General features: G+C 45.9%; 1 protein-coding gene across 4 annotated transcripts in view; it reads left to right on the top strand.

Annotated features, from left to right (window-relative positions):
* SLC11A2 (solute carrier family 11 member 2) overlaps positions 1 to 26,278 on the top strand; it is a 358,374-nt gene that overhangs the window by 269,120 nt on the left and 62,976 nt on the right. For all 4 annotated transcript variants that reach the window (XM_078688843.1, XM_078688844.1, XM_078688846.1 and 1 more), the window contains one exon: positions 9,204 to 9,323. In XM_078688843.1, coding sequence (XP_078544969.1) covers positions 9,204 to 9,323 — 120 coding nt within the window. The remainder of the gene's footprint in view (positions 1 to 9,203; positions 9,324 to 26,278) is intronic.

Raw genomic sequence — 26,278 nt, 5'->3', positions numbered from 1 at the left:
CTGTAATATCAAAAAGAGTCCCACTGTGATTGGAGCTTGCCTAACTGGGGGGGGGGGCAAGGAGGTCCCTGCCCAGCTGTCAGCTAACATTCGCCTGTGAAAGGGTAGGTCTAATTGAAGTTAATCTATTTCCTGGCCCAACCCAACTGATCAGCTTGTCAATGGAGCAGCACCATCTGCCACACCCAAGCCTTTGTTCTCTAGTCTGGAAGCAGTTTTCACACCTCATCAAATGCTATTGTACAAGGGGTATTTGGTACCCCTTGTACCATATACTAAGGACTTAAAGGCTAGTTAAAAATGCCAAACTGGGGTATGCCAATTTCACCATATTGAAAGGAGGAGCACAGACGTTTTATCTCTGATTAGCAGGGGTTCTACAACAAACAAAAGTATATGGTCCAGCAAAAGGTGAAACATCTGAAGTGAGCTTGCAGAGTGGGCAAATGTCTTAGTATTTCTTTAAAGGAAGCTTCATGTCATGACAGTGGATAAAATGCCCTATGCATGTAAATAAATAAGACTAATGTTTTCAGGAAAATTCCAGAGTTCACTATGAACTTGTTGATCTTTATTTGTATGTGTGTTTATATGTATGTATAAATATGTATGTGTGTTTATACACACACACTCGCACAGGCACACATGCACATTCTCTCTCTCTCTCTCTCTCCATCTCTCCCTCTCTCCCTCTACAACAGCAATGCATTTTAGATTTGCTGGCACTGGAAAACTGAGTGTTTAGCCATAGTAAAAAACAAAATTATCATTTGAAGCGATAAGTCCTTGGCAAGCTATTCATTGTGTAAAATGTCCTAGATCATTAGAGATTTTTTTTAATGGTAGCCCTGCAAGTTAAGGAGTTCTTGCGCTAGTCTTTGTTCTGCAACACCTTCTCATCCTTTTGTCTCATGTTTGTGGCCAAGACCGTTTACCCTAAAACCTGTGGCACAAAGCATGTGACTTTACCATTGCAGTGATGTTTCAGTGATCAAAAGCTGACTAATTACTAGAATTGTAGTCTCATCCATGAAAACTGTACACAGCACTGACATCAGTCTACCTTACTTCACCCATATCTGTCCAGGCACCCTCATGCTTGGCAATGTGGATCATTAAGCACTAAACACTAATTTGTTAGATGATCACTGCTCTGCACATGTCACACCCTGATATGGTGGATGTCTCTGCTGCAGCTGTAGTATTAGTAACTAGTAAATTGAGTACTGAGCTAACATTCTCTGGTAGAGAGAAGTCCACCTGAGAAACAAGGAGCTACAAGGAGATTGGAATTGCCATTTGTTTATTATTTAATGGTGATAAGTGGACAGTGGCAGTGTCCCTGCCGCTTTTATAACACGGTTACCTGGTGCATTGGTGATTTTACAACCATTTTAATTGTAAGAGCGTGTGAGCTCATTTTAACTAATCTGGGGCACTGTGTGAGTGTGAGCGTGTACGCTCCCCAGTATGCTGCTTGATTTGTATTTCTACTGTTGCTCCCCGGTCTGGGAAACTTTGCACTCTGCTCTGCCGATGCTCTCACCTGAAGGCAGGCAGTAGCAGCAACGGTACGAACAGCGCTGGACTCGTCCCTCCTTCCCGCCTCGTTCTGACGCCGGTGACTAGCACCGTTCGAGCAGAGGGCGTGGAAGGTCCGAGCCAGCTACATCCGGTAGCGTTGTGCAGCGCTCTAGTTGTTGGGACGCTGGGGGGATATAAGGCACTGGATTCTGGGCCCCTTTGTGGTAAGTGGACAGTGGCAGTGTCCCTGCCGCTTTTATAACACGGTTACCTGGCGCATTGGTGATTTTACAACCATTTTAATTGTAAGAGCGTGTGAGCTCATTTTAACTAATCAGGGGCACTGTGTGAGTGTGAGCGTGTACACTCCCCCGTATGCTGCTTGATTTGTATTTCTACTGTTGGTCACCGGTCTGGGAAACTTTGCACTCTGCTCTGCCGATGCTCTCACCTGAAGGCAGGCAGTAGCAGCAACGGTACGAACAGTGCTGGACTCGTCCCTCCTTCCCGCCTCGTTCTGACGCCGGTGACTAGCACCGTTCGAGCAGAGGGCGTGGAAGGTCCGAGCCAGCTACATCCGGTAGCGTTGTGCAGCGCTCTAGTTGTTGGGACGCTGGGGGGATATAAGGCACTGGATTCTGGGCCCCTTTGTGGTAAGTGGACAGTGGCAGTGTCCCTGCCGCTTTTATAACACGGTTACCTGGCGCATTGGTGATTTTACCACCATTTTAATTGTCAGAGCGTGTGAGCTCATTTTAACTAATCAGGGGCACTGTGTGAGTGTGAGCGTGTACGCTCCCCCGTATGCTGCTTGATTTGTATTTCTACTGTTGCTCACCGGTCTGGGAAACTTTGCACTCTGCTCTGCCGATGCTCTCACCTGAAGGCAGGCAGTAGCAGCAACGGTACGAACAGCGCTGGACTCGTCCCTCCTTCCCGCCTCGTTCTGACGCCGATGACTAGCACCATTCGAGCAGAGGGCGTGGAAGGTCCGAGCCAGCTACTTCCGGTAGCGTTGTGCAGCGCTCTAGTTGTTGGGACGCTGGGGGGATATACGGCGGATGTGCTATCGGCAGCGCAGCGGTCGAGCGCAGCGGGCGCGAAGAAGTTGCGCCGAAGTTAAGCCCGTCTGCGCCCGTCCGCGGCCGGGCGCGGGCCAGGGCTATGTCCCCTGCCCCTCCGAGAGGCTACACTTGCTGGAGCAGAGCTGACCTGTTGTCTTTCCGTAACATGTGCGCTAGCAGCTCTTGTCTGCATGGCATGAGCGCTGAAGAGAATACTGGTTGTAGTCACTGCCAGTTTACTTTTGACCTGTCTAAGATGGCTAAAAGAGAGCATTACAAGCTGGTTTGTGGCTTGTTGAATGTCCGGTCGCTGCGCAAGCACAGACTAGATATTCATGACCTCCTCAGTGAAAAACAATGGGATCTAGGTTTTTTCACGGAGACATGGCTGGACTGTGACTCTTCCCCAGAGGCCCTTGAAGCCATTCCGGAGTGTTATACCCTGGTAAGGCAAGATAGACCGAAGGGCAGAGGTGGAGGAATAGCCATTGCTGCCAGGCAGGGCCTATGCTGCCATTTGGAGCAGACCGTGATTACAGATAGTGAGGCGGGTGCGTTCTCCATTCAAGTTAATGGGGGGTACACTGTGAAGAGCCTCCTGATATACAGGCCACCTGGCCCATCTGCCAGATTCGTTGATAGCCTGGTTGAAGGTATCACAGAGGCAGCCCTGCGCACGGATAAGTTCCTGGTGCTGGGTGATCTTAACCTACACCTGGATGATCCTGTGGATAAGATGGCTGGGGACCTCTGTAAAGAGATGAGTGCGCTTCAGCTCGAGCTGAAAGGTAAGCTTCCCACCCATCTGCGGGGCCACTTACTGGACCCTATCTTTGCCAACTGAGGACAGGTGGAGGCCTTGACCCCCGTACCTATTCCTTGGTCGGACCATCACCTGGTGCCCTTCTCGATCTACATTCCGGGAGCTAGAGTACCAGAACAAGTAGCACTACATCACCCGAGACGGAGATGGGTTAACTTTTCCCAAGCCAGGTTTAATGAGGCACTCATGGTGGGGGGTGGTCCGGGGGGAGAGGATGTGGAGAAAGCCAATAATAACCTGGACCAGCGCATTATTGATGCCCTGGACCAGGTTGCTCCGCTCGCCCTGATTAGAACGGAGGGACGTGCCCTGAAAACGGCATCTTGGTATAGTGAAGAGGTGCGCATGGCCAAGAGCACGTGCAAACGTGCAGAAAGGCAGTGGAGATTAGACTTCGCCACTCAAGCTAGAATGGACTATGTTGTAAGTAGGCGCAACTACCATAGATTGATTAGAAAGGCTAAAAAGGTGTACTATGACACCAGGATCAGGGAAGCAGAAAACTCCTCAAAGGAATTGTTTTTAATTTACAAATCACTTTCGGTTGGAAAGCCTGCAGCAGTCCCAGAAGAATTCTGTACGGTGGACAGTTGCAACCGAGTAGCGGAGGTTTTTGCTAATAAGGTAGCAACTATTTATTCGGCCTTCCCAAGCCGGGCCATCATAGACCCCGAGATTGCAGAGGTATGCGGGGTAAGGGGAGAACAACGGGTGTTAACTACACTCGTCACCCCGCCTACTGAAAAACGTATTCAGATCTGTGGATCAATAAAATCAGGCTCCCCTAGAGACCCTACTACACCCAGACGCCTGATGGGCAGTCTGCATGTACTAGAGCCGCATATTCGTCATCTCCTGAACATCTCTTTTGGGACCTATACAGTCCCTGATGCCTGGAAACGGGCGGTAGTTCTTCCTCTCCAAAAGAAGCCCAACATCAGCTATGACAGGTTAGACAATCTTCGTCCTATTTCTCTTTTGCCATATATGGCGAAGGTTGCTGAGAAAATTGTAAACCTCCAGCTGATGGACTTTGTAGAAGAAGCCTCCCTACTCCATGGCTCTCAGTTTGGCTTCCGCCCACGGCATTCGACGGAGTCAGCATTGCTCATGGCAGTAGAGTCCATACGGCAGGGAGTGGATGAGGGCCAGACTATGGCCCTGATCCTTTTGGACCTAAGCGCAGCATTTGACACTGTAGCTCATTCCACCTTGCTACAGTGTCTGAATGATGGAGGGGTAACAGGAGCTGCGCTTAGATGGATTCGGTCTTTCCTGACAGATAGATGCTTCCAAGTCCGCCAGGGAGAATGTTATTCCAGGGAGATTGGGTTGGGCCAGGGCGTGCCGCAGGGCTCGTCCCTGAGCCCGACTTTGTTCAATCTATATGTCTCCCCGCTGGCGGCCATAGTTGAAAGCTATGGATTACGCCTTGTGTCCTATGCCGACGACACGCAGCTGGTAATATCCCTCTCACGTGTGCCTGGTCTTGTGGCGGACAATTTCAGAGTTTGCATGCAAGAACTGGCAACCTGGATGTCCGCCAACTGCCTGAAACGTAATGGCAGTAAGACCGAGGTGCTCGTGGTGGGGGGAGGTCCATCTGTATGGTCGTCGGCATGGCCACCCTGCCTAGGAGAGACACCTGTTCCTTGCCAGGAAGTAAGGAATCTTGGGGTATGGTTGGATGTTGACCTTGCCATTGGCCCCCAGATTGGCCGAGTGGTGGGGGCATGCTTCGGAGTTTTAAAAACTCTGAGGAAGGTCTTGGATCTTCTGCCCATTTCAGCTCGCCGGACGCTGGTGCATGCCTTAGTCACCTCGAGCCTGGATTACGGCAACTTGCTGTATCTGGGGGCCACTGGAAAGGTTATCAATCGCCTCCAGGTGTTGCATAATGCTGCTGCTCGCCTTATTTTGAGGCTTCCTAGAAGATCATCCTCAAAGGGCAGCGCTCCAGGCCTTGCACTGGCTTCCTGTTAGGAGCAAGGTGGAATTTAAAGCTCTAGCCATGTGTCATCGCATCCTGGGTGGCAAAGCCCCTGCCCCGTTGCAGAGTCTGGTCGCCCGGTATGTGCCTATAAGGAATCTGCGCTCCTCCGGCACAGGACTTCTGAAAATCCCAAAAATAAAGAAAGCGCGTATGGGGGGGAAGGTCTTTCCGATATTTGGCTGCGAAGCAGTGGAATGACCTACCGTCAGAGCTACGTTTGGAGTCTTCGGAATCCATGTTCAGAAGGAAACTTAAGACTCACCTATTTAGACGGTAGACGGCTGTGATGGCTGCTTGGACTGCTTACCCCACTTACCATAGCGCGGGGACACGCCTGTGGGCGTAAACCAGGCGCTCTATAAATCTCCCTAATAATAATAATAATAATATATTAATAAAATACCTTTGTTTTTGCTATCTCTTCTTGCCATGTGGCATTACTATGCAATGTAAACAGAAGGTGTTGCTATTCTCCAATTCTTACGGTACTCTATTTAACAACAGCAGAAGTACTAGAAGGCCAAGTTGGCTTTCCTGAAATTCAAAGTAATTGTAGGAAGCTTGCTTTTTGTGTAGTATACCAAAATGAGGTATACAATGTATAAAGTCCAGGCGACCCTTATTGCCTTACAGAGCTTAAATTAATAATGCCAAATGCTTTCTTTTGTGGTATTGTGGGCGAGCAATTTAGTATAACTGTAGCTGAGGGTAGCGTCAATACATTTGTTGAACACACACAATCAATACATGAGACACACACTAAAGAAGAAACTCAAGACCAATTTAGAAAAATACCAAGTATTTTTATATTTATTTTAACGCTAAGAACTTCGTAAATGGGTAAGTACTTTTCTTAATAGCAGTTGTAGCAGGTAAGTAAAAATGTCTCTTAAATGCGTTTTATGCAGTAATGCTTTCCTACCGAGAAAAAGGCATATATTGCATACGATTATTTGCGAACAGTTCTCAGGGGTCCCCTTTAGGACCTAAGGTGCTAGGGGACCAAGGTCCAAAGTACCACCAGCAGTTTGAGTTTACCTGCCCTGGAGGGACTAGGTGCAGAGGTGCTGGATGGACTGATAGCCTTGTGCGCTACACCATAAGAAAAGAGGGGCGCCTAGAAACAGGTTGCACAGGGAACAAGTCCGGGAACTCCCAACAGAGGGCTCGGTTTGTGGGGGTCCTGGGAGCAGGGGAATACCGTTGGTTGTCTTTGACCTGGGCTGAAGAGCTCTGGTCCAGAGGGTTTTGGTCGGCTGGTGCCTGTGTTTTAAAGGCAACCATGGTTCTCGGTTAGACCTGCAAAGGGGGACAAATCAGGATAGCTGAGCCACTCTCAGTGCTGGCCTCTGCACTGCTGATGTCTCTTGTTGGCTGCTCGGTCTCTGTGACCTTGGAGTCCAGATTGGACTGAGAGAAGCCTAGGGTGTTGCAAGGAGTCCGGTAGCCAGAGGTTTGGTGCAGAGCGGCTTCGGTTGGTCCTGGTGTCTTCCCACTTGGTGGGGAGATGGAACTGACCTCTATGAGCACAGTGAGCTCTTCATCGGCAGCTGCTGCATCAGTGGACCCTGTCCCAAATGTCCTAATTTTACCACAACCAAGATGATGAAATCCTAATTTTTGTATTCACTTCAGGCAGCCCACCTTCAGTGGGCGACTGGCCTGGGGGTGCAACACTCCTCCTTGCATAGCTAATTTTCCGCCTATCCTGGTGCCTAATGGGCATCAGAGCAGGGGTGGCATCTACCATGTTTGAGGGAAGCCAGGGTCTCATATCAAAGGCATCAGGGGCTTTGAAGCTCCCGGCCTTGGTATGCAGATTAACTAGCCATCCTGCTGGAGGAGGTGATAACCCCTTCTGCCAGAGCAGGCATTGTTCCTGACCTCCTGAGAGCATGGGCTTTCACCTGCACAGGGTCAGAAACGCAACTGTAATGGAAGGCTGGCAAGATCCACTTAGCTAGCACACTAAGAGGCTGGTAGGTTTTCAGGGGGCACCTCTAAGGTGCCCTCTGGGTGCATGTCATAATAAATCCAATACTGGCATCAGTGTGGATTTAGTAAGACAAGGTGTTTGCTAGCAAACATCATTATTTTCAGTGATGCCATTATGTAGCTGGGGACCTTGTGATGACCAGTGCCTAGTACATATACTTAAGATGGCTTCCCTGTTCACTTGCAATATCTAGTAATAGACCTAGACATCACCGGGCATATCTGCTCAAGCAGATATGTCGTCACATGTAATGTAATGCACCCTGCCTTAGGGATGTTAAGGTGTGCTGTAGGGGTGACTTATATATAGTACATGCAGTGTATGAGCATTGCACACATTAATGCATCCTGCAATGGAAGTTTGCATGTAGATTTTGTGGGGGTCCCTTTGGGTGGCATAAGACATGCTCCAGGCCATAGGGACATTCTTTAGAACCCATGCATGGGTTACCACGGGTACTATTTCCCAGGGACTTACGTGGGGGCTAAAGTCCTTGCCAGTTGGGTTACAATTAAACATTTCGTGTTTGAGGGATAGAACACTGGCACTGGAGCCTGATTAGCAGGCTTCAGTACACTGTCAGTCGAAAACCCTGCATCTAGCAGTTCAAATGGGGGTAAAAAGTGGGGGAATCTGCAAAGAAGTCCAGCATCCTACACTCTTTATCAGCAGATCATAATTAGGGCTCCCGGTTTTATGGTATTTATTTTTGGGCCATTTCCGTCTGTATTTATCCATATTTATTTATTGCCCATTTTATCTGTATTTATCCATATTTATTTTGTGTTTGCGTTTAAATAAAGTTGTAAAACTTTACATTTCCATATCTATTTAACTGACAGACGCGCACTCATACTTTGATGTCTGTCATGTTTTAGCTATTTAAGCTGCCAAATATTACACAATACATACACTGGTAGATATTAGCACTCTACCATAAATATAAGTTAACATATTCCTTTAGTTAAAGACATTTCATCCTGTTTTTTATTTTCCCTTGCTGTCCATCTGCTCAGCTGCTGGCCTATAATTCATGAAAGAAAGCATGGAGAATCACTTAAAAGAAGCACAATTTTCTGTATTTATCCACTTTTAAATATAAATGCAGACAGAAAACACATTGTTTTCTGTCTGTATTTATCTGTAAAAATCCGTAAAAACGGAAAACCGGAAGCCTTAATCATAATTGATGTCAGCAGCAAGCATTTAATTCAGTCATTTTACTAAGCTTCTCCTAGGTGTGATGTTTTGGGTGACAATCGAGAAACTGAATGCATGTGGACTGTGTCTGCCACCTGTCCTTTTATTGAAAACAAATATGATCTAATACCATCTAATTAGGTTTATGAATTCTGTTTTCCATAAAAAACAAACACTTTCAGGTTGAAAATGGACAATAAATCCTATGACGCTAACATTAACTAGTCTCTTCACTTTATGAAGTAATGAACTAAACCAGGCCCTCTCCAGCCTTTGTTCTGTAAATATTAAAAACATACATGTTCCAACCAAATACCGCAATGGGAAATACCAGTGCCAGTTTTGCAAACAATACTATTGGAAAGATCCCAGTGTTACAGTCTAATGCAATGTTCAAATCTCTATATAGATATGAAAGTTACAAATATTTTACCCCTTCCCCTCCCCAAATACCCACCCCCAGTAAAAGAGCTAAACAAGAGGAAATTCCCTTAAATCACTTAAAACATGCCGTTGACCCTTTAGAATGCAGTGCTGTAGTGAATATGATGTGTTTATTGTGTGAAGCCTTACTAATATAAGACTTTCATTCATGATCATCAGGGTGCGGTTCTTGGATGTTATTTCGGCCCTGCTGCTCTCTACATTTGGGCAGTTGGTATACTTGCAGCCGGACAAAGCTCAACAATGACTGGAACTTACTCTGGACAGTTTGTCATGGAGGTAGGCATTCCTATTTCTTGTTGTCAGGGTTCCTTCAAATCAACTCTACTTTATGTACCTTTGTTGCTGAGTTTTACTTCAGCATTGGGGACACCATACAAACTGTGAAGCCACTGTGTGGTTCAAAGGAGAAGACCAATCATGGCTGCTATTTGTATTTGGTTGTGGTGTCCGAGGGACAGTGCTAAAACTGGAGTCTTGCAGACTATTTTCCAAATAGCTTCAGAATGCCCCATGGGAAGTGTATGCTACTGGTTGACTTTTTACTTACTATGCCCTTTCTGACTCTGAAAAAAGTGTGTATCAAAAGGGCCTTATTCTGTTATGACACCTTGACCACAGGCAGTACATGGGAGACTCTATAATGGTGACAAGCAGCAAAACTATTGTTGTTGGTAAGCAACCTTTTTCATACTGGTTGAGAGTAGTAGTTAGGGTCTTTTTGGAATCCTGGTTTCAGCTCAAGACAATAGGTCTGTATTGTACATCTGAAAATGCCCTCTGGATATGCTTTTTATTTTGCCTCACTGTTTGGTAACTAAAACTGGAAAGAGACTTCTAGCTTTTATTGGGCCACAGGCTTGAAACCACAGATAAAAGTCTTTAAAACTACTCAAAATGCCTGGAGAGGGTTTGGTCCCCTTAGCCACATACCTTTTCAAGTAGGGGGGGTAAATTAAGATGGCCATTTAAAATATTGCTGACCCTGTTGCACCATGTCATGGTGGAGATCAGTTGAACATGCTTTTATGCATTCAGTGGAATTTTCATTTTTGCAAAACTTAAATATCAGCCGCCCTCCATGTAATTTTGACTGGTTGCCATTATTTTATTTGTCGTTCAGAAAGTGTAGCAATTTATTTTTACAAAACAAATTCACACTTAGCATTGAGTTTTCTCCTTGTGCCTGGGGACATTGATGTTTTTTGTATATAGGACTGCCAAACCAGCGGCAGAAAAATAGATGTCCTGCTCTAAGTAGGCCGAGTATACACTTAGCAGTCCAGTGGCTCATGGAATGCTGCCCCCTAGGTTGCTGCTGAGACTCCATTGTTGGAACTTCGCAATTCCCAACTTCAAAATGATGCAAAGGAACACCACCTTTTTGATGGACCAGGAGCCCTGATGTTTTATGAGCTCTTTCTGTGTTGTTACAAAAATCTCCAGGTACTTAAAGCCATCTGAGGCCACCCTCAACCCTTGAGGGAGGTACGCTTGATCCACCTGACCTCGTGGGGAGTAAAGCACAGATTTTTCCAATTTATCCCATATCCTGAGTGCGACCCATATTCCCCAAAAACCTGGAAGAACGCTAGAATAGTGGTTTCCGGTTCAGTGATATACAAAAGGATGTCGTGTGCATAGAGCAATATATTTTCCTCAGTGTAGTCTATGTCCGATATTTGTAATCTTCAGGCATTTGGATGCAGTCTCACCGTAAAGGCAAGGCACTTCACTGTAAGGGCAAATAAGAGCTGGTACAGGGGACATCCTCGTCGAGTACCCTGCTCAATCGGAAACAGATGACAACACCTCATTCTTTCTAACAACTGCTACTGGCTCGTGATACAGCACCACCACCTACCTTCTATAGTTTGAGCCAAACTTAAACCTCTGTTGCGTCTGCTGAACAAAGGGCCAACATACATCATCAAATGCCTTTTTGGCCTCTACGGAGAGTAACTTAGGGAGCCTGTCTCCCTTGCACCGTCGCCAACCAATTGTGCATGCGCCTTAGGTTGAGCCATGTGGATCTACGGGGCATGAATCTGGATTGAGCCCGCAATAACCTGCAGAAGCTATGTTGCTAAAATCGTGTTCAGGGAAGACCTGGCTTGGCAGTTCAGGCTGGACTGTTCCCATGAGGCACAGGGTCAAGACTGATTTGCATATAGCCGGGTCTGAACCGAGGTGGCTAAGTGAGCTAAAGAACAATGATGGATTTAACCCAGATCTGTGACTGGGGTGAGTGTCTGAAAAGTTTTAGCGCTCCGTCCATCAGCTCCTTCTGTTTGCTAAAATCGTGGCCAGGATTTTGACTTCTTCATTTAGCAGCGAAACCAAGTGATAAGATTTGTACCGGTCCCTCTACTTACCTTCCTTCTGGATCTCTGTGATAGTGGCAGGTATGCAGGCAACGCCCCCTGGTATGCCACCTCCATGAACAGGTTCAGCATATGTGGACCCAGCTGTCTGACTTAGCTTTTGAAAAACTCAACTGGAATGCCAATTGGTGCCAGTGTCTTGTCTGGTTGCATTTTAGCAATAGCTGTCTGTAGCTCTGTTAATGTTAACTCCCCTTCCATGGTCTCTGGACTCATCGTCCAGCACTGGGGTGGGGATTACAGCCTGATAGCGCGCAATGCTTTTGGGATCATCAAGAGGCCGGGCCTTCTAAATCGATTTATAGTAGGAGGCAAACTCCTATGCTATACTCACGTCAGTGGTACAGAAATCTTCCGACTGACCTACCACGGTGTACACCCAACAGGACTCCATTTCACGTCTACTTAGCCATGCGAGGAGCTTTCCCGCCTTATCCGTTGTCTCATACAGACGGTGCAGCATAGCCATAATGTTTTTTTGGGCCCCCTCCTGTGTCCTATCTCTGTATTCAATATGCTTGGTGGCTATATTCCTAAGATTAAGGGGATCAGTCTTAGACCCCGGCTTTCCTTCCACGCCCAGGATTTGGGCCTCCAGATCCTCAAGTTCTTCCACTTCCCTTCTCTTCTGCTCTATCCGGTCTGAGCCCAGTCTCAGAGCACAGTCTTGTATGCATCCCATCAGATGATCTTGGAGGAAATGGAGCCCTCATTCTCACTGAAATATAAGTCAGTGTGAACCTGGAGTCCCCTGTCCACCTCCTGATCTTGCAAGTCCCAGGCGTTTAATTTCCATTCACAGGACCACCAACTCCAAAGGTGCCCCAGCCTAACCAACAAGGGCAAATGATCAGACAGACCGCTTGTCATATATTCTTTCACATATTTAGCGTGTGCCACCTTCCCTACCTCTCCTGCATGGGCAAACACATAATCCATTCTAGAGTAAACCTTGTTCCGGAAAAATAGGAATACTTTGCATCCGATGGGTGTCTTCACTGCTACAGGTGAGATAAGCCCACCCTAGCCCCAAATTGTGCCAATGCCATGGCTTTGGTGGGCCCTGGATTGGTCTGGGACCTTAACATCATTGAAGTCTCCACCCAAAATATGAAATGGGAAGATTGACTCAAGGAGTGTTTCGATTAGCTTAGCCAGGGTAGGAGCCTGTAGTAGAGGAGGTAGATTTGCGCTTAACAAGCTCATTTCAGTCCTTCCCCAGGCACCCTGCATCTCTGTCACAAGGAACTAACTATGTTTTAGTCACCCAAAAGAGGGGGGGTTCCTGATCAAGATTGCAACTCCCCTGGACCCAGAAGAGAATTCTTCATGAGCCAGGATAGTATATGTCCCCCGTCCCAGGAATCCACAGTCTGTTCCCTGCAGATGTAGGAGGACCACGTTGGGCTGCAGTCTTTCAAGGTATTGTGCCACCATACCACGGTTGACTTAGTTAACCAGACGATTTACATTCCAGGTTAAGACTGTAAGACCAGAGGACCCTAGGTGTCTGGACTGTGCCATGGTGTAAAAGTAGTGTACTGTGCCTACGGGTGGTGATCTCCAGAACCACAAATAAGCAATCACGTCTGTGACTCACATCTACAATCAATAGAAACAGAAAATAATAAGAAAATACAACAGCCCCCTCGAACAGCTCCCCCAGCCCACCCCCCACTGACTCTTCCCAGTGCAATACCACATTGCCTAAGCAGAACTATACACAAAAAGAGAATAGGAGGTCTGTAGCCCAATGCCCCCTGAACACTCACTAACTCACAAACTTCAAACAATAGCAATACTCAAAATACAAAAATAGTCTCAGCTCCTCCTGAGAGCACGGAGGAGGAGGGGCGAGGGGACGAAGAAAAGTCTGGTCTGTCTGTACTCCTATGGCTATCTCAGCTGCATTGTTCCCCTGGGTTTGGGACCATGTCTATTTCAGGGGAGTATCGCCTGGAGCAGTCCTGCTCCAGGTTGGCAATTGCTACCGCCAGTTTGGTGTGCTTCATCCAAGTCAGATGACAATTCCCCTTCATTGGGGTAAGGATAAACAACTTCCGGTGGACTGTCCTATTCGGTCTTCTTTGATACCACTCTCAGCTCGCACTCAGTGTCAAAGGATATCTCCAGTCTCTGCTCCTGCTGCGAGTCCAGCAGTGGAGTCCCTCTACGGCCCATCATGGAGGCCTAACCCAATCTTCCCCTTATCGACATGAAGCCCTTGAGTCTTGCACCCTCCTCCCCGAAGGAGCTCGGGCCCGGACACTCACCATCTCTCCTCCTCAACCACGGGCCCTCCTCCAACCAGGCCCATGCCTCCGCTGACTGAACGAATATCGACTTCCCCAGTAGAGGACTTTGAACTTCGACGGAAACTCTAGCATGTATTGTAGTTGGAAGGCCTGGTGCTTTTTTTTTTAACAGAATCAAAGGTAAGGCGTTGTCTTTGGACCTCCCCTGTGTAGTCTGGGAACACCAGGATGTCACCCAGGCACCATACTTCCTGAAGTATCGTATTCCGGTCGAGGAAGTAAAAAAATCATGCTGTTACGGGCCGTGGAGGTGCACCGGAAGGAGGCTTCCCTCCAATGCCCTATGAGAGCGTTATATAACGAAACGGAAGGAGAACTGTTCGGATAGGAGGGATTGTCTCAGTCACTGATCCAGAAACACCTCCATGTTGGCACCCTCAACACCCTCTGGGAAGCCCACAAAGCATAGATCGGTGCGCCTGGCTTGATTTTCAGCATACTGCAGGCTCCCAACCACATCTTTAGCTATGGCACGGGCATCTGCCCTGTCCTTCTGGAGCCCTTGAACCACATTCTCTCCTTCAGAGATCCTATTTTCGACAGCAGATACATTATGTAAGTCCTGTCGCAAGAGGAAAACCTCTGACCTCACCTTTCCTATCTTTCCGTCCAGTGCATCGAAACGTCCACGACAGCCCAGTGAGAGGAATGCATCCTGTAATGCCCGGAAAGTAGGGGGGAGCTCCCACTTGCCTGTACAACGTTGTGGACTCAGAAGCCGTTACTATCTGTAGCACTCCCAGGTCACTAACTGGTCACAGCAGCCACACCCTAGGTCCAATCACATGGCTTGCTCTGCAGCAGGTCTGCCCTCCATTATTTGCTGATAAATAGTCCCACCCCCACCTTGCGCTGCCTTCGCGGGGAGGGCGCAGATTCCTTCAGCTACCTCATCTCCAGCACTCTCCCCTACCGGAGCAGCACATGGGCAGATCTCTGCTACCGCAAGGTGGGGGGAAGGGGCCCCATGCTCTGCTCACAGTGCCAGTGTGGCACAGAGATCTAGTCCAGTAGCGGGCTCCCTCACACCATGAACCCTCTCAGAAGCAGAAGCCCCGGGCTTCTCCTCACCTCCTGGGCTGCCGCTCTAGCACCACTGCTTGGGCGTATGCCAGGCCACCCGCTGCAGCAGATCCCAACACAGGACACAAAGTAAGGAGGCCGCCAGAGCTAGCTTAGAACGCTGCTAGTCAGCCATCTTGCAGGCTATTCACCTCTCACACCGGCCAGGACCGAGACCGGCCCCAGTGTTTTTGGATTTGGACATATGAAAATATCCATGCAGAGCGATTCGTTTTTGTGGCCTCTGCATCCAGCTGTTATCATTTCTTTAAATCTCCCTCAAGACACAGTCTATTGTGTTGCTGTGGTTGAGCGTATTTAAGCAGACAACCCTTTACCTCAAATTTCTAAACCAGTTTGGTCTTGAGGATCACTTAAAATAAGACGGATACCTATAAGTCTATGAATTAGATGTATCTTTCCTGATGAAGGACCTATGTCACCGTAACTCATGTAGAGACCGATAAAATAGGAAGATTAAGAACTCAAGCCACTGTTGTGCAGCCTTACGTTGCTATGTGTGAAATCTTAGTCATAGTAACGAAAAATATATAATTGTGCTATAGATAATTCAGAGCATTAATTATCTAACATGAATGTGTAGTCTACACTGTTGACATTGATGAACTCCAGTTTCTAGGACTTATCCTGTTAGGTATTGCAAGTTGTTTCTGCCAAAAACACGGATTGAGTGAAGAACAGAATGAGTGATTTGAATGAATGATGGTGTGATTGATGAGAATGTTGTTGAATGAAATTGCATTTTATACAGTAATGTCTTGTGGAATCGTGATCTCATGTGAGCATTATTTAACAAATGTATTGCGCTCTTTTGAATGTTGGTTGTTAATAAAGCATTTGTCAACAAGTAGACCCACATTTTCTGAACCTGCAAATTAGTTAGGAGACTGTTAATGTACGTGTAGAGTTGCCAGGGTTTTATGTGCAATGTAGTAAATTTTCCCTGCCCTAGATACGCGTCATTGTTACAGGGGGTTCCCTTTTGTACACTGGTGCACGCCACTCCCTACTACACATTCTTAATCTATGCCACCACCTCAGAAGTACGCAGATGAAGAGTAGGTTTGGTCCAAACTTTTGAAGAGCTTACCCCACGTTCAGTAGAAGCATTAAACAAATTATTAGGACCTCATGCAAGATAAGGACTACATTCTGCTCCTGCACAGGGGTCTGAATCATGAGTTGTGTGATAATTATCACACCTTCGCATTTTTGCCTTGCTAGATTCCAGCAGGTCAAATGTGCCGCAATTCAGAATGGCAAAGGCCCCAAAAATGGCAGAACAGTGCAGATTCTTGTGTGTTAAATACCGATTCTGCGTGTAATGCCTCATTTTGAAGTTAAAAATAAGGTTTTTACCACGTGGTAAATATTTCACCCTAAGCTAATGAGAATTTTCTCGCCCTATTCTGCCTTACTGATGAGGGTCTATGTGGAGTCCTATAAGGAAGAAATTCTAGAGGAATACCCCATTATGGCATCACTTCCCAATGAAACTTCTGCATGTCAAGCAGTAATCTAATTACCTGCTTTGTAGCACTGGGTAATAATTGCCATAGAACAATAGAAGAACAGTTGCCTCATTGAAACATCTAAACAGAGAGAACAGTTCAGTATGTACCTATGTAGGTAGTCTTTATAAACTAGATAGGTAACTTTAAAAATCCCATGAACTCACATCATAACACCTAAAGTAGAACACAAATGTAAAGCTGCACCACAAAATCGCCTTTGTTGTAGAGGGCACGTCTGCCCTAACTGTGTGGTTTTCATGCAGCATGGAAAAAGGTACCAGCGGGTGCTGCAATGCTGTGGTGCATTTCAAACTCCAGATACTCCTCCGTCTATGATAGTTGCAAGTGGAAAGAAATGGACATTTTCCTCCAACATCTTTCTTAAAAACATCAGAAGAGGTGAAAAAATGTAGATCTGGAAAAATAATGTTAAAACATGTTGTAGGCTGTTATGTAGATGCTGCATGTACGACATGCTGCCAGAATAACACCAGCTCTATTTTAAGTGACCGAAACTGGCTTCATATTTCTATGTTCTGCCCTGAGGTATAGCAGCACCTGTTAGATTTACCATTCGATGGGGCCTGTTTATTTGGTCCATATGTTAATAAGGCTTGTAAAAACATTAAGAAAGACACCAAAACTGCCAGCTTAATGGATGCCCTTCGGCCACCAAAAAAGGCACCAAACACAGCAAGAAACCCCTCCCCCAAAAATAAGCCTACCAAGGTACTCAATCTTTTCAGCAGCACAAACCATAAATCCATTTCACATACAAATAATCCTTTTGAAGACGAGGGTTTTAATGGACCAAAATGGCTCCAATTCACATACAGCTTCCCTTGCATCCATTCAGTGACCCTGTGCCATTTCCCATATCTCTAGGCACCTGTGCGTGAAGGCTGTGATAATAGCATCAGGAGTTCAAGCAAGAGGCATCAAAGAAGTGGATACTGTTAATGGTGCAGCACGGCTACTCCATAGAGTTCATACACTTACCCCCAAATATATCTTCCAAAAGTGTTAAATGAACAGAGTTGAATTTTATGTCGCTCTTTCGGCTGTCTAACTCTTTAATATAAATGATAAATACAAATTATGAAATACCTGAAACAGAAATATAGAACGTTAATAAAAAACTGGTCTTATAAGTGTATTCAAAATTTAGGATGGACACGACAAAAAATGTTGGTACGAGACAAAAAGCATCTGTTGCAGTGACAACTGGTTCTATTGTTTCTGAACACTAAGGGAGCAAAAAGGAAAGCAAGAGTGTATTAATCTTATATTTGTTAGGCTCTCCATTCATGACTGTGGATGGACTGGAGAATACATAGGAGCAAGTTGTATAATGAGTTTCAATGAAGAGGACCTTCTTTCCAAGCTTCTGCTTCTCCCTAGATTTCGGGTAAATTCTTCATCCAGTAATGATACTGTCATTTATGGACTATTCGAGAATGTGAACTCACTATAAGGGCTTCAAATCCTGTCGCCATACTGCCTCTGGCCCAGATTTGTCTCTTACACACCTAAATACGATGTGCCTAAGAGCATCCTAGGTTTATGTTCTTAAGCATTTAGGGACATTAATAATTGGAATATTTTGTTAATCACTGATTAGAGCCCTAAGATTTTGATCAACTGAAAGAGGCCTATTTCTTTTTATTTGCATAAGATTTTCATACTTTGGCATAGGAAAAAAGGTAGTGATGACATGTTCAAAGACTCTGTTTCCAATCTTGGAACTTTTGTTGACCAATGATATTGAAACATTGGATTCTGACTCATTACTGCTCAAAATAATGTAGCAGAATCTTTGTTCTTTGCAGGATGTCTATTGGAAAGGGAAAGGGTTTGCTTTTCTGTTGCAACCTTGAGTGTTGAACATTCTCTGGATATGGGCTTTATGTCTTTGCCTTCTTTAGTGATAGCGATTGAATTTATATTGTCTTCGTCATATAGTTTTCCTGTTCTTTATTGTCTGTTGTTAGTGTTCAATTCCTCCTCTCTCTATGTTCTTTTTTTCAAATAGCTCTAAGCAAAGCCCTACTATTTCGTACTTTTTCTTTTCCACCAAATTTAGCAGATGTTCTGAACACCCGTATTAGAAAAGCAGGTGTGATGAGATTGGTTGGTAAGGCTTTCCGTTTAAGGAAAAAGCAAACCAGAAGATTTGCCCTGTAAGTGTGATCCTCCTACAGGACTGGACACTGCTAATAGCAGGATTCCGGACTGTCTCTCAGGGGGAGGGCTTGCAGACACGGAAGCTAAAGGTTGAGCTGCTGGGTCCATTTCATGCGGAATTTGAGAACTATTTGTGGAACATAGTTTATGCAGCTGCAACCACCTTTTCACCACCTATTGCAGAATGAATCAATAAGTGGGATTCAGAGATATTAAATCCCCTACTGTTCTTGCACTTTCCCTCTCATCTTCCTTTTCAATTTCCAATCTCCTCCTCCTCTGACTTCTCCCCCAGATTGCTAAGACAGACTTCAAACGTTTAGTATGCAGTGCAGTAGACCTTTTAACACTTTAGCTGACCTTCAACTTTATCCATTTTCCACATTTTGCTCTGTATTTAACTGTGAGAAGTTCTTCGTTCAGGGCGGTGTAAAGAGACCATGGCTGTCCAGAGTTCTTCTATCAGGCCTATGGATGTCAGGGTGCCTAAAACCCTATCTCCAACCTAGTCCTCTTCAGGATGATTCAGAAGAGCTCAAAAGGAAATCGATAAAACAAAGTAATGATGGTAGAATGAAATGAGGTGGGGGTGCTGCAGAATCAGGACAACAAAGCTGACAAACCACTCTGTGCACACGCACATCTGCAGCAACATGTGCACTCCAGAACCCTAATAAAGGCATCCCTTGGACTCACCAGGCTGGCCCCATCATTAAAAAAGTGAACAAACAATATACCATTATTGCTGGAATAGATTTGCTCACTATTAAGCAAAAGAGCAATGGAAGAAGGGTCATTGCATAAGAAGGGTAATGGAGTCTACTGTATGTGCTTCTTAATATCAAAGAAGGATAGCACACTGTGTCCCAAATCAGATTTGTGGTCCTTGAATACATACCTGCATACCATAAATTTCAAGAAGGCAGTATTGCAGTACGTGATCCCATTCTGCAAGAAGGTGACTTTCCAGAGTCACTCAACCTCAAGGGCTCATACTTTCATATCCTGATTCTTTTAAGTAATTGAAAGCATCTTCCATTTATGGTGGGGCAAAGCATTATCTATTCACAATTTTACCTTTCGGCATAAAATCTGCAGTAAAGTGTTAACTAAATGTTTTGCCATAGTGGCATTTCAAGTCCGCCACCAGGTAGCCTTCTTACCCTGATTTGGATGGTTAACTAGTTAAGGGAAAGGAAGCTTGGCAATGTCTATCACATACAAAGACTACAAAAAAATCTATCATCCGTAAGGGTTTTCTATCTTTGTCAAAAACTTCCACCTGCAACCATTGCAGATAAAAAATGTGTATGGAAGCATCACATATGAAGAAAAGAGTACTCCATTACCTCAAATCTCCCGCACGTACTAGTGTGATTAGAGAAAATGGTGTGAGATCTCTGTGATATTTGGTAACACTGAAACATGACCTTGTGGTGCTCGCCTGGTCTTTACTCTCTCAAAATGTTTCTCAAAGTGTCTTTTTCACCCTAGTGCCAGCACATAACTTTCTGTACTTCTCCCATGTTCGAAACCATGACATCAGCTTGCTTGCTAAGTGGGTGCATGACCCAGTGAGGGATTTCTAGGTCTCTGTTTAGGTCATTTTAAACGCTGGAAATTCCAGTTTGAACTGGACAGTTTCCCAATGTCCATCCCCGGAGACCCACTGCATGTAGGCTTGTAAACTAAGCATTTGAGTGAATAGGGGTTGGAGGTGAGGGGTGCGTTTTCACTCCTGGTGTTCCTAGCAGTTGGTTCCATGTTTTGAATATGGCACTCGTGATATTGCAAAGCTAGAGATTGTGCAGCCTCTCTCCCTTTGGCAACCACTGAAGGTCCTATAGACTTGAACTATCACAGGTTTGCTAGTTGCTGACTGGTCCACTGAAATAGAATATGTTGCCCAATGGTACTGCAGTATACACAAAAGGAGACAGAGGTATAGCCCTAATTTCTTAATCAATTTATGCACCCACTTGATTGGAATTTGCTCCTTTTGCCCAGTTATCATCTTCGGTCCGAGTGTGAGGTTAAGGATATCAGATTTGCTTAGAGTTAACTGTAATTGAAGAGGATGAGGATGCCTTATCAGTCTGATAGTGGTTGTGATCATCCCACAGTCACAGAGAGTCTGGGGACTGGTAGTGACAACCGATAGCACTGGCCATCCTTCCATTTCTCTGTTCCCTTAGCTAGCGTAGAGTTGGGTGTAGAATTTCCCAAAGAATCAGTGTTTCTACTTCCTTTCATATTGACGTTCCCTCGTTGTTCCTCAGTTCTTCTATGTGTTTACGGGTGAGGTTCACCTTGAGCCTGTTGGACATAATGTTCCCAGCATGATTGATCTATTCCAAAAGGTTTTGTCTGCACCTGAGGAAAATGTGTTTTGTTTGGTTCATCTAGAGTATGGTTAATTGGCTCTTGATGTGGTTACATTGTTGCAATTCCTTGCTTGTGTTATTCAGTTTGTCCTGCACTTATAAGTCCACAGTTCCTTAAGCAATTTCTCTTTAGGAGCCTTTTTCCTTTTTCTACGGTCTTTAGGTGGCTTTTGCACTGTGGCTTTAAGAGTAGCCCTTCTTGTGAACAGTGTGGTCCAGACCTCTGCGTTGCTGTAAACCTTTGCGTGTCTTCCATATACCTTCAGAAGAATAAAGTACCTCCAAGGGCCCACACTAAACTTATGCTGTGGTCGTAAAAGGAAATTCTTCTGTTGTGTGCTTTCTGTACTTCAAGCAAGTCTCTCCCTGAGGTGAAGACATCATGTATTCTTGTATAGGTGTAGAAAGAGAGTAAATTCCTCTTAACCATCTTTAAAGGACCTCTTTAATTTAAATGACGCCAAGCTCCATTAAGGTATTTAGTGGATTACGCTGCCCTCAAAAAATCAGTCTGCTCCATCAAGTAAGACATACCTAGCTTATTAAAATCACCTTATGATAGAGACTTCTAGATGCAGATTTCTCACCTTTTGAATGTTCCCCAGGCATCAGAATGGATCTGGAAACCTTTTCAGCAGTACTTGTGCGCGCTGGTTGGTTGCGCCTTACGGCTCCTCACTGATGCTATTCCACTCAAGAAATGGCATCCAAAGGATGTATGGGGCCCACACTAGTGCTCTGGCGTCTGCACACGCCGATCCAGAGCCATCTCTGGCCTCAGTCAAAGCGCCGTTTTTTAGTATAGCAATGACATCTCACCTCCTAAAATAACAGGTTTTAAGCCCCGTAATGACTGTTGCAATCAATATTTTTGACAGATCTGCACTAAATGTACCTGTGGTGCCTGCGGTCGAACCACAACCCTAAGACCTGTAGTGACTGTGTGTCGATGAACCTGAAGCCGATAAAAGACAGGGGGGCAAAACTTTACATCGCCAAGCACCAAGAGAAAACTTTGTGACAAGACCGGTCCAAATCCAAGTTTGGTCTCAGTTTAATTTGAGACCCAGAACTCGCCAAAATCGTTTCAGAGATTGGTCTTCATCCTGAGCTAAATCCTCGTTTATGTCAAAGACAAAACACAAGCAATCTAAGCTGGACTCTGCCCCTTTCTGTCACTCACATTCCCGTGAGAAGACATGGGCTGACGCCTTATGTTTCAATTTTGCTTCCAAAGTAGTTTGACTTTGAAGCTTATCCCACAACTTTTTCCAGCACAACTCGAGTTTTTGGCGCTGTCCGCTTCTCCAAAATTGAAGAGAGTTCTGCGAGGCTATGCTCAGACTCTTTAGATCTTTATCAACTCCCTCTGGTGTGCTTGCGACATGACAAAACCAAAGAATCTCCACCCCGATTACTGCTGTTGTATTTGCTCTCAGTGCCTGCTGGACCCTCCAAGTTTATAATGGGGCCGCCTATAGTGCTAGTCTTGACTCGTCCATTCCTGGCACCTCAACGCAGATGCCAATTCAATTGAAACAGGAAACAAGGCCCTGAGTATCCTCTCTGAATCCGCCCGGTTCGACCACAACAGAGACAGCGTCTGGCCGCCATCGAGGCTCCTCTTCCTTTCCTTGATCTGCCTCCACAATGACATAAGCACACCCTGAATTCTCTGTTAGGCATGGAATCGGAAAAAGACTATAATGTGAGTGATAAGATTGGCCAACTATATCCCAAGAATTGGTATGACGATCTGCAGGAGGCTAGTGCCCTTGATACCTCTCCTGAGTTAGTTGCAAGACCAGGAGGTGAGAGGATCCCTGAGGAGAGAGATCTTCCCACATCATGGTAATGTGTAGGGCAGTCAAAGTCCTTGACCTCCAGCTCCGCACCTTAAATGTCAAAAACAATGTTATTCAGCTCCAGCAAACCTTTACTGAGCTCCTCTTACCTTTTAACAAGACCCCCTATAGATAACTTGTTTGGTGCATGGGCCAAACCTTGCTCTGGCCTCACTGTCAACCGCCAGATTACACAATGCCGCCACCCTGGCCCAGGTGATCTTTAGTTTCCATCTCATCACCTCTCAATTGAAAGTTTGGTGTTGCAGGGTTCTGCTGGCAAAACTAACTCCAACATATATCAGACTACTTTCCCCCCAGATATGAAACAAAAAGGGTGGACACATTCGGGAGAGCCAGTTGTCTGTAGGGGCGCTATTCTCACCCCCCATCGGGATTAGGTCGCTCATGTCCTCCCAGGTGTATGTGAAGATCTCTGACCTGTCCTCGCCCAGATCATACAAAACGGCTCTGACATATTCCCAATTCATAGTGGGTTGGACACTACCAACTCTAAGAGGCGGGCCTTTGGCACTAGTGTCGCCATTCGCTGCCACGGTTGGCAGCAGTTGTGCAGGAGATCTACTGTTGTCCCTCATGGACATGCTGTTTGGTTGGACTCTCCTGTATGGGGACAAGGCAGACTCCGCTCTAGAATGGTTCAAGGTCAACAGGGCTAAGGGACGCTCCGCTCCCTCTGCTTACCTGCTCCACTTAGTCAACTACATCATCCCCACCGCTCCTTTCACAGTTTTGGTACAGGTACCCTATACCTCCAGCCAGTCCAACTCCCTCAAGGCACCCTGCAGGTGTGTGTTCGAGGCCGTGGTGCTCCCCTCCCCCACAGTCAAGGTCAACGGGCCACCAAACCCTCCATTCACACCCACCTACCCTTTTAGCGTGCCCATAGTGAAGTATGGCAACCCAGTGGGAGGCTGGATCCGACTATTTGTGCCAGGTTGTCAAGCCATAACATCAGACCGGTGGTGCCTGCAAATTGTTCGGAATGGTTATGCCCTACTCTTCCTTTTTACACCACTGCACCATCCACCAAGCGAAAAAAGGAGGACCATCTGTCCATTTTGTGGCAGGAAGTCCAAGCCCTATTGGCCAAAGGGGCTATTGAGAGGGTGCCCACTCCAAAAGCTTGACCTGGTGGTTGTTCCCACTGCTTTCTGGTGCACAAGGACAGAGGCCTTAATCTGATTTTAGACCTGTGCCCTCTCAAAACTTTACCTCAGAGGAAAATTTCAAAACGCTCACAACTGCCCCAGGTCTTGTCTGCCCCCCATCCTGCAGACTGTGTGGTGGCATTGGAACTGCACTGTGCCCATTTAAAAAAAAAAAACAGTCTTCAGGCCCATCAGTGACACCTGCGCCTTGTGTTGGGACAGGAGCCTTTTCAGTTTGCTGTGCTCTTTGGTCTCCCTAATAACCTCAGGGTGTCCATTAAAGTGGTGGCAGTGGCACATCTTCGGAGGTTAGGGTTGCCAGTCTTCCCCTTATTCAATGACTAGAGGTTAAAAGCGGGCTTGCCCAAGGTAGTCATCAGCCACCCCTGACGAACGTGACCCTGCTGTCATCTTTGGGGTTCACTATCAACACGCTGAAGTCACACCGAACTCCTTCTCAGATGCTACCCTTCATCAGAGCCATTCTGGGCACAGTCCGATTTTGTGCCTTTCCACCGGAAAGAGAGCCCAGGACATTCAGGCTATGATCCGAATCATTCAGTATACGTCCTAGGTTACAGTGAAGTTGACTGAGGTTGTTGAGATTGATGGTGTCCAGCTGGTCGAGCATAACAGGGGGCATATGCAGTCTCTGTAGTGAGATCTGAAGTCTCAGTGGGCCCAACATCAAGATGACCTGTCCAACCAGGTTACGATTTTGGAGGAGACTGCAAAAGATCTGCAGTGACAGTACTTGACTGCAATTGGGTCAGCGGCTGGCCCATCTCTCTTCCCCACCCAAATCTCACTGTGTTGACCAGTGTATCTCTTTTGGTTTGGGGTAGCCATCTGGGAGCGGTTGAGATCAGGGGCCGCTGGTCTCCTGAGGAGTTCCTGCTCCATATCAACCTGCCGGAGCTGAGGGCTATCCGCTTAGTGTTGAAAGCCTTCCTTCCATTCATCAAGGGGAGGCTGGTACAGGTGCTCCCGGACAAAACCACTGCCATGTGGTACTACAGCAAGCTGAGCACAGTTGGGTCACGGACCTTGTGCCAGGAGTTCTTGCACCTTTGGAAATGGCTGGACCACCAAGGGATCTTTCTAGTGGTAAACCACATGCCAGGATTATTGAATGCCAAGGCGAAAAAGCTCAGCCATCGATGCCTAGCAGATCATGAGTGACTGTTATACACAGGGTTGGGTCAAGGGCCTTGAGCTGAGCTGAGAACGTGCAATGTCAGGACTTCTGCAGATCGGAGTTTCCAAGGCATCTCTCGCTCAGAGATGTGTTCCTCCTCGAGTGAAACAGGGATTCTTGTATGCCTTTCTGCCGATACCACTCCTGCTCTGAGTACTCAAGATGATCAGGACTGACTAGGCCCAAGTCAGTCTAGTGGTCCCATACTGGGTACGCAGAATATGGTATTGAGAACTCATGGGCTTGAGCATCTGTCCCTCATGTAGGCTGGCTCTCTGTGAAGATCCATCACTCTGATTATTCAGAACGAGACTTCAACTACAGAAGAATTACTGAAGAATTAAAACTTCCTTGTGAGAACTCCAACGGTTCAACAGTAAACAGGCAGGACCTTTTGAACAAGGATATGTCCCCCTGTTCATTCATCTGTTACACAAGGACTGGTGTCCTCTAGAAATTTTTTGTTTATGTTTTGTACATGTGTTTATTGAGTTTTTTGTGTTTTTAATTTATATGTAATGTTGGTGACAAATGTGCTATATCTGTGTCGCTTTCGAGGACATGATGGAATGTTATGATGCATAATATTTTGAAATTGAAAAATAATGTAAAATAAACTAAGCACACTTAGGATTTATTGGCTAGGTGTTGCCAAAGTGGTTTTAGAAGAATGGTGATTTGGGTCCATCTCAAGATCAATCTAATCCCAATTCTTCTGTTGTGCGTATGAGTCTTCGGAGAAGTGTTCCTCCTAAACCCATGGATTTGTAGTTCCTCCTTGTTTTGATTTTGTTTTCTTATTATCCTGGATCAACATTTGGTTTTCTTCCTCTTGTTGTTCCTCCCTGCCTTGTCTCCTTTACTTTTCCTTTATTTTTATCTTTGCTCTTAACACCTTGACCTGTTTCTCTTTTCTTCGCATCATTTTCCCTTAGCCTCTGTTACTTTTTATGAAAGAAAGGAAATATTGTAGTAATCCTCTAAACTGTTATCTACTTGCCCAAGCTGTGATGTCATCTATTGAACTATGGAATGTTACTGTTTGAATCCAATGGGCTGCTGTGACAGTTCCCTGGAGGCTGTGGAGACGAACGGTCATTAAACCTTGAGCTCATACACTTACCTGTCCTGTGGTAATTACTTCAGTATGATTGTC

The sequence above is a fragment of the Lissotriton helveticus genome, chromosome 1_1 (genome assembly GCF_964261635.1).
Source record: "Lissotriton helveticus chromosome 1_1, aLisHel1.1, whole genome shotgun sequence".
Taxonomy (NCBI): domain Eukaryota; kingdom Metazoa; phylum Chordata; class Amphibia; order Caudata; family Salamandridae; genus Lissotriton; species Lissotriton helveticus.
Note: the sequence above shows the minus strand (reverse complement) of the source record. Positions and strands in the feature narration are given on the sequence as shown.